General features: G+C 46.8%; 1 protein-coding gene across 1 annotated transcript; it reads right to left on the reverse strand.

The window, feature by feature from the left end:
- Nucleotides 1–96: 96 nt before the first annotated feature.
- LOC142258875 (uncharacterized) lies at nt 97–10,525 on the reverse strand. The gene is made up of 4 exons (XM_075331445.1): nt 10,304–10,525; nt 10,099–10,222; nt 9,918–10,015; nt 97–517 (listed from the first exon to the last, which is right to left on the reverse strand). The coding sequence occupies exons 1-4, from the start codon at nt 10,523–10,525 to the stop codon at nt 317–319; spliced, it is 645 nt and encodes a 214-aa protein (XP_075187560.1). The 3' UTR covers nt 97–316.
- Nucleotides 10,526–11,951: the final 1,426 nt, after the last annotated feature.

Below are 11,951 nucleotides of genomic sequence, written 5' to 3' on the forward strand. Positions count from 1 at the left end.
ACCCCCGATCCCTTCATAGCGTTACTGTATAATGCCCCAGCATTCCCAGCAGTGTCACCTCTCCAGTCAGCAGCTCAATCATCTTGTAGGTGAGTTCTAGGATCTTCTGGTCATTGATGTCCTCATGTATCGGGGGGTGAGGTGGAGGCCCCGTGATTGGGCTCAGGGGTCTTCCCCATCCCTCAGACACCGGGGCCTGACAGCGCTCACTAGAGGTCTTCTTTACTACTGTGTAATCCTGGTTATGGAGAGACACAGTAATAAATCTCACTCCAGACATTTCCAGAGTCCTCACCTCTCCAGTTCTGTCCATCTGTTATTCCCATAGATAAGAATGATGTAATGTGACGTCATCAGAATCTTTCACCTCTCCAGTAAGCCAGAAGAGGATCTCTAGGGTGAGGTGTAATATCCTCTCCGCCATCTTGTCCATGTCCATATCCATCCTTGATGGGTTAATCAGGAGAATTCTCTTATATAGAAGATCTCCACTGAGAGGATCCGATATTGTAGGGACCTGAATGGGGAGAAGATGACGATATAACATCATAAAGAATCCGCTGTAATAATACAATTACTGGAGATAACCATTCACTAGATAGGGATGATTGCCGCGCTGCCATGAGGAGTCCAGACTTAGGGTACCTTCACACTTAGCGATGCGGCAGCGATCCGACCAGCGATCTGACCTGGTCAGGATCGCTGCTGCATCGCTACATGGTCGCTGGTGAGCTGTCAAACAGGCAGATCTCACCAGCGACCAGTGAACAGCCCCCAGCCAGCAGCGACGTGCAAGCGACGCTGCGCTTGCACGGAGCCGCCGTCTGGAAGCTGCGGAGACTGGTAACTAAGGTAAACATCGGGTATGGTTACCCGATGTTTACATTAGTTACCAGCGCACACCGCTTAGCTGTGTGTGCAGGGAGCAGGGATCCGCGCACACTGAGCGCTGGCTCCTTGCTCTCCTAGCTACAGTACACATCGGGTTAATTAACCCGATGTGTAATGCAGCTACATGTGCAGAGAGCAGGGAGCCGCGCACACTGCTTAGCGCTGGCTCCTTGCTCTCCTAGCTGCTGTACACATCGGGTTAATTAACCCGATGTGTACAGCAGCTACATGTGTAGAGAGCCGGAGCCGGCAGCACAGGCAGCGTGAGAGCTGCGGAGGCTGGTAACTAAGGTAAATATCGGGTAACCACCTTGGTTACCCGATGTTTCTCTTGGTTACAAGCTTACCTCAGCTGTCAGACGCCGGCTCCTGCTCCCTGCTCGCTTCATTTGTCGCTCTCTCGCTGTCACACACAGCGATCTGTGTGTCACAGTGGGAGAGCGCCTTTGAAGAAAACGAACCAGGTCTGTGTGTAACGAGCAGCGATCTCGCAGCAGGGGCCAGATCGCTGCTCAGTGTCACACACAGCGAGATCGCTAATGAGGTCACTGCTGCGTCACAAAAAGCGTGACTCAGCAGCGATCTCGGCAGCGAGCTCGCTGTGTGTGAAGCACCCCTAACTCTGCTGCCTTATTACAGTGAATGAAGCATTTGAGGGTTTCTTCTGAATCATGTCATTTGAAGAATTACATGTAAGCCTGTCATTCTAATAGGTTTAGGAGAAGGGTGTAGCCTCACTGCGCCCTGAACCAGGCTTACCCGGAGGGGCATGATTAAATGCCTACCCAGTCATCACCAGAGCAGTGGGAACCACTGCCTCTAGGGAAGAACAGGAAGGATTAACCCTGTCACTTACTCTGAGCAAGCCTGAGCTCCCCGATGTCCCAAGACAGGTTCTTTCCCCTTGTGCGGCGATCACGTGTCTATCCCTGTCTTACCCTAATCACAACTGTGTCTAGTGAGCAGGGCAGGAGGAACACTAGTCCTGCTTTATGATAATGACACAAAAGTAAAACGACAGACAAAGTAAAAAGAAACTGCATTCCCAAACAAGTGGTAAAAAAGGGGGATGGAAAGAGAAATGAATAAAAAGGGAGATGATCAATAGGAAGACACCAAAGAAGACTTCCAAGCAGCAATCTCCAGGATCAAATTCAAAACAATTTTTCTTTCCATGGCTCTCACCTCCATGCCAGGACCATGGAAAAGCAAGTCATCACTGGCAACTATTGAGGTAAAGTGGTGAGTACTTATAACGGGGGAGTGCAGAAATCAGAACAGCTGAGACAACTCAGGTTTAGTGTTGAGCAGACCCGGACTGTAAACGTCCGGATCCACGCGGTTTCAGCGCTATCTCCGGGCCGGACCCGGGCACGGGATTCTGGGTGCACAATCCGGAATCGGCAATTAATAAAAATGAAAAAAAAACAATAAATAAATGAGCGTTTCATACTTACCGAGACTCTGTGTCATGGCGGCACACTGCTTCCGGGTCGCGCTTTCACTTCCTGTGCTGTGCACCCAATCACACAGCTTTCCGTGTTTTCCCCGCCCACCGGCCATCCTCTCAGCTGTGATTGGTTGCAGGCTGATGCGCCCCCCCAGCCTGTGACAGCTCTGCTGCGGTCATCGCTTATCGCGGCTCAGTAATAGGCTGCACTCAGAGCGGGCAGTCTTCTCTATAGCTGCTCGCTCTGAGATGTAGCAATGCTGGATGCGTCGGCGTGGGACTTCTCCTGTGGATTACGTCGGAGCTGCAGGGTGTTTGGGCTTAATAAAGAGGTGAAGCAGGGTGTTACGAACCGGCGCCGCCATAGCCGCAAGCAGCCTGCTGCGGTTCCCGTTGCACCCAGGCGCCGCCTGCCGTTCTTGGCCGTGCCTCGGGTCGTCCAGTTGGCTGTTCCTTCCACCACGTCTAAGTGTGGAGAGGCGGCTAGTGCGCATGCGTGCGCCGATTTACCCCAGTCAGAGTCTAAGCCCGGTGTTTTGCCTAGTGAGCATGCTCAGCCTGATTGTGTTATATCCAGGGTGGATAAAAATCAATTTTAAAAAAAAAAAAAAAAAAAAAAAAAAAAAAAAAAAAAAAAAAAAAAAAAAAAAAAAATCGATTTTTTTGATTTAAATCGGATTTTTTTCAATAAACTGCTTTTTGAGGAAAATATTTTACCATCCAAAGGTTCTTCCATCATGAGATAAAGCTGAGTTGTTTAACTCAGTAGAATAAAGGCTGTATATGTGTAACATTCACAATGCCATGCTCTTCCAGAGGTTTCTGTAGGATTAGTGGGCAGTTTCTCTCCTATATTATCACAGACGCTCGCTTTACTTACGCAGTTCTCAAAACTGAATTTGACTCCGCAGAGGTCCCAGACTCTTCTTCACGGCAAAAATATTACAACATGAACAGAGTTGAGAAAAAGACCTTAATCCTATTGTTCTACAAACCTATGAATACAGAATCAACCCCTTCAGTGCCAAGTCCAAGACGTTAGACAATATGTTTCTGATTGTTTGGAGTGGAATAGATCTGCACAACACAAGAAAAAAGTGAATCTAAGTGTGAGGAGGAGGAAGGGCAAGCAGACAAGAAAATGAAAGTGAAACTTTGAGCACAATACTGCAGCATAGCCACAGACAGACAAGTCTGGATCTGTTTGTGTGTACGATCTGAGGTTTATTACATTCTTTCCTTATAATGGCAGCAGGCCGTAAAAGAGACCCAGTTTGGGAATATTTTAATGAAGCTCCTTCGCCTATCGGTAAGGCAGGCATGCGTGCAAAATGCAAACGATGCAACAAAGAGATGCAAGGCCTGGTGGCGCGAATGAGGCAACATCATGAGAAGTGCGGTGATGAAGATGACCAAAGAAACACTTCTGAACAGGCATGATCTTCAGGTTGGTAAACATTTTTATTGAATCCTATTTCTAAAGACTGAACTGTCATGTGTGAGAAAAATTATATTTCTTATTATTACTGCATGTTACTGTCATTTGGTACAGTTATGAAGAAAAACAAATATTCCTTTTGGGGCAGGGGCAGTGATGTGTTGTGTACAATAAGCAGAAATTGTATAATAAACAATAAAATAACAGCATTGACTTTTTTTGTTTAGGGGAATTCATGGATTCTGGAAACTATCCACCTCCAAGATCACCATCATCCTGTTCTACAGTTTCAGAGTTCTCCATCCAGGATAGTGCTTCATTAGCAGCAGCATCATCATCAGACACCCACAGCCACATATCACCATCACCCAAAAGGAAGAAAAAACCTTTACCTCCTGGAACCACCATAGATAGGTTTGTGATAAGAACTAGCAGATTAGAAAAAGAGTTGATTGATGAAAAAATTGCCCAGTTTATTTATGCAACGAACTCTTCTTTCCGTCTGACTGAGAACCCACATTTCATTAATATGGTTCAGTCACTGAGACCAGGATACAGTCCACCCAGCAGAGCTGATGTTGCAGGGAAACTGCTGGATCAAGTGTATGACAGAGAAATGGAGCAATGTGCAACAGCTCTGGAGGGTAAAATTGTTAACCTAAGTATTGATAGGTGGAGTAATGTCCACAATGATCCTATTGTATGTGCTTGTATAACAACAGAAGAAGGTAAAGTCTTCCTTGCACAAACAACTGATATGTCAGGAAATGCACACACAGCAGAATACTTACAAGAAGTGGCAGTCAAAGCTATAATGACATGTGAACAAAAATTCAAATGTCTAGTACACAGTTTGGTCACTGACAATGCTGCAAACGTATCCAAGATGAGAAGAGATTTAGAAGGGAGGGAATACAAAGCTGCTAATAACATATGGTTGCAGTGCTCATTTGCTGCACCTCTTAGCCAGAGACTTAAGTGTTCCAGAAATAAAGGCTAATGTTGTTGAAATTGCTAAATACTTCCGTAATAATCATTTTGCTGCAGCAGCTCTGAAAAGGATGGGTGGAACCAAGCTAACGCTCCCACAAGATGTTAGATGGAACTCTGTGGTGGACTGTTTTGAGCAGTATATCAAAAACTGGCCTATTCTGATGACACTTTGTGAAGAAAATCGAGATAAAATAGATGGCACTGTCACGGCCAAAATCCTCAACATTGGGCTTAAGAGAAATGTTGAACATATGCTGAGCTTCCTGAAACCCATCTCTCAAGCTTTAAACAAAATACAGAAAAATAGCTGTTTTATTGCGGATGCTGTTGAAATTTGGAAGGAACTGAGTGAACACTTAAAAACAGAACTACACATGGACAGAATTAAATTACAAGCAGTAAACAAACGAATGGGACAAGCACTGACTCCAGCTCATTTTTTGGCAAATATTGTCAATATCCAATATCAGGGTCAAACCCTAAGTGCTGAGGAAGAGGAGTTAGCTATGACATGGGTATCCAGCAATCATCCATCTTTAATGCCAACTATAATAAACTTCAGAGCTAAGGGGGAACCATTCAAGAAATATATGTTTGCTGAAGATATTTTAAGGAAGGTCACACCAGTAAACTGGTGGAAGTCACTTAAGCGCTTGGATTTAGAGACTGTTCAAGTAATGATTTCACTTTTAACAGCAGTAGCTTCTTCTGCAGGCGTTGAAAGAATATTCTCTTCCTTTGGACTCATTCATTCATTCTAAATTGAGAAATCGGTTGGGACCCAATAAAGCAGGAAAGCTTGTTTTTCTTTTCCAGATTATGAATAGGAACAAAGAAGAAGATGATGATGATGAAGATGACGACAAGTGAGCTACAGAGGACAGCAGGGACAGTAGTATTTAAGTTTTTCATGTGTCGGCTGGGCTGACAGTCTAAGTTTCTTACAATATATATATATTTTGTTTAGCCAAATTAGTTAACAAACATGGATGTTTGTTTAAGCAAATAACTTATGCTGTAATGTTGTTATTGTTTCAGTTGAATAAATCTATTTAAATTGTTATTAAAGGTCAGGATTATTTTTCTCCTTCCTAAGTACAACAGAACAGTGGTGTCCAAATATGAATGATTAACCCATTAAACTGGGGAGAAAAAAGTAATATAAAAAGTGAGTCTAAAAATCTTCATCTACTTGCATGTTAAAGTAGCAAGAACTAGTTTAGGTAGAAACTTTGATTTAAATCACTGATTTAAATCAAGCCTTACTGACTAGTAATTTAAATCGTGATTTAAATCGTGATTTAAATCAGATTTAAATCAAATCCACCCTGGTTATATCTGAGACTAAGTCCTCAGTTCAGGCTACTGAGCATGCTCCCACAATTAACCCTAACAGCCTCTTTGCACAGGTACTTGGACTTCGTGCTGTGTCTAAGTTCTGGGATGTGCCTACTGAGCATGCTCAAACTGATAGTCTGCTTTCTGAGCCTGTTGCTCAGGCTACTGAGCATGTTCAGGCACTTAGTGGATCAGAGGCTAGGTCCAGTAAGGACCTCAATGAGCATGTCCGTGAGGTGGCAGGCCCTGATAGGGCAGAGGGTGTCAGGTGTCCTGATGACGTGGCAACTCCGGACTGGCTCACAGAGGCCCGCCCCTATGATCTGGCACCTCACCATTGGTCGTCAGATGATGACTGGTGAAGTGTTTGGGGCGTGGCTGCCATGAGGTCATCAATGACGTGGCGGTTCCGGATAGGTCGCATGTGATGTCACTGATGACATGGCACTCTGCTATTGGACCTTGGTGGTTCCACCCTGGGTTTGGGGCGGACCCAGGTTATAAAAGGAGCTGGAGACAACATGGAGGTGCGCAGTCTTCATTTAGAGTTCTTGGTGGCATAAGCCTTGTTGGAAGCGGTAGGCAGGGCTAGGCGAACGGTGCCTGTCACGCCAAGATTCGTGGCTCAACACATGAGGGTCAGGCGCCGTGCTTCCTTGCTACCATTCCTGTTGTGCTAGAGCAGTCCAGTGGCGTTAACTGGACTGCGGCTGCTGCGTCACCTGTTCAGTTGTGCCCCCTATGCACACGGACAGAATACCTGTTGAGTCACCTGTCCGAGAGTGTCCTCTACGCACACGGACAGTGTACCTGCTGCGCCACCTGTCCGGTTGTGCACTCTACGCGCACGGACAGCGCATACTAGAACCCCTGTGAAGTTAAGAGGGTGTTCCTGGATTGGGTGTGTGAACCCTATTTTCCTCCTCGGCTTCCCAGTCAAATGCTACTCGTGTGACTACCTGGTCTGACGTGTCCTTTACACACGTGGCCAGTCGAGTGGTGGCCAGAAACGCTAATCGGAGGACCGCTCGGCCTGACGTGTCTTACACACGTGGCCGAAAGGGCGCTGTCGCAGCGGTCTTCTCCGTCAACGCTAACTGGTTACCATCCGGCCTGACGTGTTGTTACACACGTGGTCGGAGTAGCGTCCGCTCCACCGAAACGCTAACTGGGTTGTCGTCCGGTCTGACGTGTCCCTACGCACGTGACCGATTCCTTGAGTTATCTAAGAGCCATCCAGCTCTATAGTCTCCGCCTAACCCACAGGGTGCTAGCAGCTCCATTACCATCTGGAGCACGGTGTGCCCCGACTGGCGATTGGGATATATACCCCTGGTCCTAATCTGCCGGTCCCCCCATAACACAGGGTGTGTTTTGTACTTTATTTCAAATAAAGGATTGTTTTCTTTGTCTGTGTTTATTTACTGTCATTTACAGGTTTGTGTGATGCAGGTATCTGATAGACGCCTGTGCCATCACACAAAGCTAGGGTTTAGCAGCAGCCGTGCGCTGCTATTAACCCCTGCTATTACCCCGAGTGGCACCGCATCATGCCTCCGGGAAGAGCTGGTATCGCACAACGGTATTGTCACATCTAATAGATGCGGCAATACCGGGCAGCTGCGGGCTGAGGATATACCAGCCCCCAACCGGTGTTATCATGGCTGGGGATGAAAACTGGGGGGAACCGCACGTTGTTTTTTTTTTTTAAATTATTTATTTAAAAAAAAAAAAAAAGTGTTTTTTTTCTACGCTGCAGTCCTTGTAAGGAACTCCCGCTAGTCTGACATCGCAGAACAGCTGCACACTTCTGACAGGAGCGTGCATGTGTTTCTAGGTAGATGCACGCTCATGTTCAGACAGCAGCAGGCTGAGATTATGCCAGCCCCCATCCGGCGTTATCATGGCTGGGGATGAAAAGAAAAAAAAATTCTGCCAGCAGGTGGAAATTTGGTGCTGAAAGCTGGTGCAGACGATTCCAGCACCAAATGTGCACCTCCTGGCAAAAAACTGCGGCAAAAATCGCGGAAAAATAACCGAGGCAAAAAATTGCGTCAAAACACCACGCTTTTTTGCCAGGAGGTGTAGATTGGATGCAGAAATATGGTATAAAAATTTCAGCACAAAATCTGCATCTCTTGGTCAAAAACACTGCAATTTTTCTGCTAGGAGATACAGGTCTGTGAACTCAGTGACCTCCACCTGAGGTCAGGTTACCTGCGATCACAGATGAAGGACTGTGGTAATCTCCAGCTGTGACCGCAAATGACCTGAGTGACGTCACCGCTCAATGTGCAGCTCATTAATTCTCTGGTGCTCACAGAGAGCGGTCGGTCGTGCCGCTCTCTGTGATATTCAGATGTAGCAGAGCTGAAGCGGCGTGGGACATTGTGTGGATTACGTCGGAGCTGCAGGGTGTTGGGGGGTTAATAAAGTGGTGAAGCAGGGGATGTTTGTATTTTATTCCAAATAAAGGATTGTTCTCTGTGTCTGTGTTTATTTACTGTCACTTACAGGTTAGTGTGATGCAGGTATCTGATAGACGCCTGTGCCATCACACAAACCTAGGGTTTAGTAGCAGCTGTGTGATGTTATTAACCCTGCTATTATCCCGAATGGCACCGCATCACGCCTCCGGGAAGAGCCGGTATCGCACACCGGTATGGTCACATCTAATAGATGCGGCAATACCGGACAGCTGCGGGCTGAGGATATACCAGCCCCCAGCTGGCATTATCTTGGCTGGGGATGAAAGTAGGGGGAACCGCATGTCATTTTTTTTTTTACTTTCACCAGAATCACACATGCGAGGGGCTCACGCGAGTCTGCCATGGCAGCACCCGGCAAAGCCTCGCACGTGTGACTCTGGGCACTGTATACACAGCACAGATACAGCGCGACAGCTGGGGCTGCAGCCACGCGCTATAACTGTGCTGCCGAGTGTTTATCTTTACCACCGTGAACTGACCGACAGACTGCACTGCTTTGCACGCGCACCGGCCGTCCTGGCGCCTGTGATTGGTTGCAGTTAGCTGACACGCTGACACTCAGGGTGGGGGCGCGTCCAGCTGCAACCAACACGCGCCGGTGGGCGGGAAGAACAATGAATATTGAATAGTCGGCTCCAGAAGGTAACAGCGTGGAATTAATAGCGCTATATAAATGAATAAAATTATTATTAATTATTATTTACCCTGAAGGAGTGTGCCGCCATGACAGCGCCTCGGTGAGTATGTCGCACTCGCTCCTAGCCCCCTAACCCCTCCACAAACGTTTTTAACCTCCGGATTCCGGTCCCCATTGACTTATTTGGGCACCGGATTCCGGAGCGGATCGGACTCTTTTTTAAATCTGGCAGTGATCCGCCGGTACCGGATTATTGACCGTCCGATCAACTCTACTCAGGATAGTAAGCCAAGAAAGACACAAGGGTCTGCTTAACCCTAGCAGCGCTAGCACAAGGATAGTCTGCTCAGCTACGTGAAAGCCAAAGCAGATCCAACTAGTGCTGGCGTGCGCTGTGACCTTCTGACCCATGGGATAGGGGCAACCTCTCTCTCTCTGATAATCTGGTGTCAAAACACTGATGTAAGTGTTCAGTGTAGAGAACGGGATAAATGTGATCCAAAAGTCACAGCCAGATGGAGAAGTCCCATCTATGATCAGCTCTAATCCTGCCATCTCCACCGCTCTCATTACACAAGTATAAAGCATAAAATATTGGTGGATAAAACAAGATTGAGCACAAGACCTTCACAGCCGTCTACACATCATAGGGGGATTTCATGGCACCTTCTCTCCATCTACCTGATGATCATGAGGAACATCGGGATCTTCTTGGTTACAGTCCTGTGGGAGAAGAGGACGGGGACATCTCTCTGGTGTTGTCCTCTTACTGGATAGAACTGGAGGAGACACATACAGGGACTGAATAAATTTCTTACATACAGATAATTATAGGCCGTGTGTATTTAGTCCTGTCTATTACCTGGTGATGTGAGGGGCTGGGGAACCTCCATCATGACGTCCTTGTACAGATCTTTGTGTCCTTCTAAATACTCCCACTGCTCCATGGAGAAATAGACGGTGACGTCCTGACACCTTATAGGAACCTGACACATACAATGATACCGTCACCCCCGATCCCTTCATAACGTTACTGTATAATGTCCCAGCATTCCCAGCAGTGTCACCTCTCCAGTCAGCAGCTCAATCATCTTGTAGGTGAGTTCTAGGATCTTCTGGTCATTGATGTCCTCATGTATCGGGAGGTGAGGTGGAGGCCCCGTGATTGGGCTCAGGGGTCTTCCCCATCCCTCAGACACAGGGGCCTGACAGCGCTCACTAGAGGTCTTCTTCACTACTGTGTAATCCTGGTTATAGAGAGACACAGTAATAAATCTCACTCCAGACATTTCCAGAGTCCTCACCTCTCCAGTTCTGTCCATCTGTTATTCCCATAGATAAGAATGATGTAATGTGACGTCATCAGAATCTCTCACCTCTCCAGTAAGCCGGAAGAGGATCTCTAGGGGGAGGTGTAATATCCTCTCCGCCATCTTGTCCCTGTCCATATCCATCCTTCACAGGGCAATCAGGAGAATTCACTTCTATAGAAGATCTCCACTGAGAGGATCCGATATTGTAGGGACCTGAATGGGAAGGAGATGAGCCGATGTGTAAAATAATGGAGATAAGGGAATGAGATAATTTGGGTACTAAAAAATATTCAACATGAAATGTGCTATATAAATAATATAACTGTAAAAGTAGCACATTATCTTTATAAAAAAAAAAATCCTTCGTACGGCAATGTGAACGGAAAAATAAAAGAGTAAATGCTCCTGGAATAAGGCTGGGTTCACACTAAGCGATAGCGACAACGACGTCGCTGTTACGTCACCATTTTCTGTGACGTAACAGCGACCTTGTAAGTCGCTGTTATGATCGCTGCTTAGCTGTCAAACACAGTAGCCGAAGCAGCGATCATAACGACGCACGTTGCTGTGCTACATGTTCAGAGAGCAGGAAGCCGCGCACACTGATTAGCGCCGGCTCCCTGCTCTCCTAGCTACAGTACACATCGGGTTAATTACCCGATGTGTACTGCAGCCACATGTGCAGAGACCTGGGAGCCGACGCTGGCAGCGTGAGAGCGGCGGAGGCTGGTAACGAAGGTAAATATCGGGTAACCACCTTGGTTATCCGATGTTTACCTTGGTTACAGCTTACCGCAGGCTGTCAGACGCCGGCTCCTGCTCCCTGCACATTCAGGATTGTTGGTCTCTCGCTGTCACACACAGCGATGTGTGCTTATCAGCGGGAGAGCAACAATAAAAAAACGAACCAGGGCTGTGTGTAACGAGCAGCGATCTCACAGCAGGGGCCAGATCGCTGCTCAGTATCACACACAACGAGATCGCTAATGAGGGCACTGCTGCGTCACAAAAAACGTGACTCAGCAGCGATCTCGCTGTGTGTGAAGCACCCCTAAGAGTAGGAAAATACAAAAGTGCAAAAACAAATAATTTCCCAGTTTTTCGGGTAAGAACAGGACAATGGGATTAGGATTCAATGTATTCTTCTCTCTAACAGAAGAAGAGGGGCCACACATGGTGTACGGATCTGTGCACTCGCTGACGCGCACAATTTACCACCCATTTCTTGTATGGATGCAGCAAAATTGTGAAAATTAACCCAATTACAAAATGTGCCCACATTATATTTCACTCCTAAACTAGAAAAATTATGTAAATAAAAAAGTTTAGATATTAACTGGTTTCGGAGCTTGTAGACTTTAACCCCTTAACGACCGCGGGCAGTAAAATTATGTCCTAGCGG

The sequence above is a fragment of the Anomaloglossus baeobatrachus genome, assembly GCF_048569485.1.
Source record: "Anomaloglossus baeobatrachus isolate aAnoBae1 chromosome 5 unlocalized genomic scaffold, aAnoBae1.hap1 SUPER_5_unloc_15, whole genome shotgun sequence".
NCBI lineage: Eukaryota > Metazoa > Chordata > Amphibia > Anura > Aromobatidae > Anomaloglossus > Anomaloglossus baeobatrachus.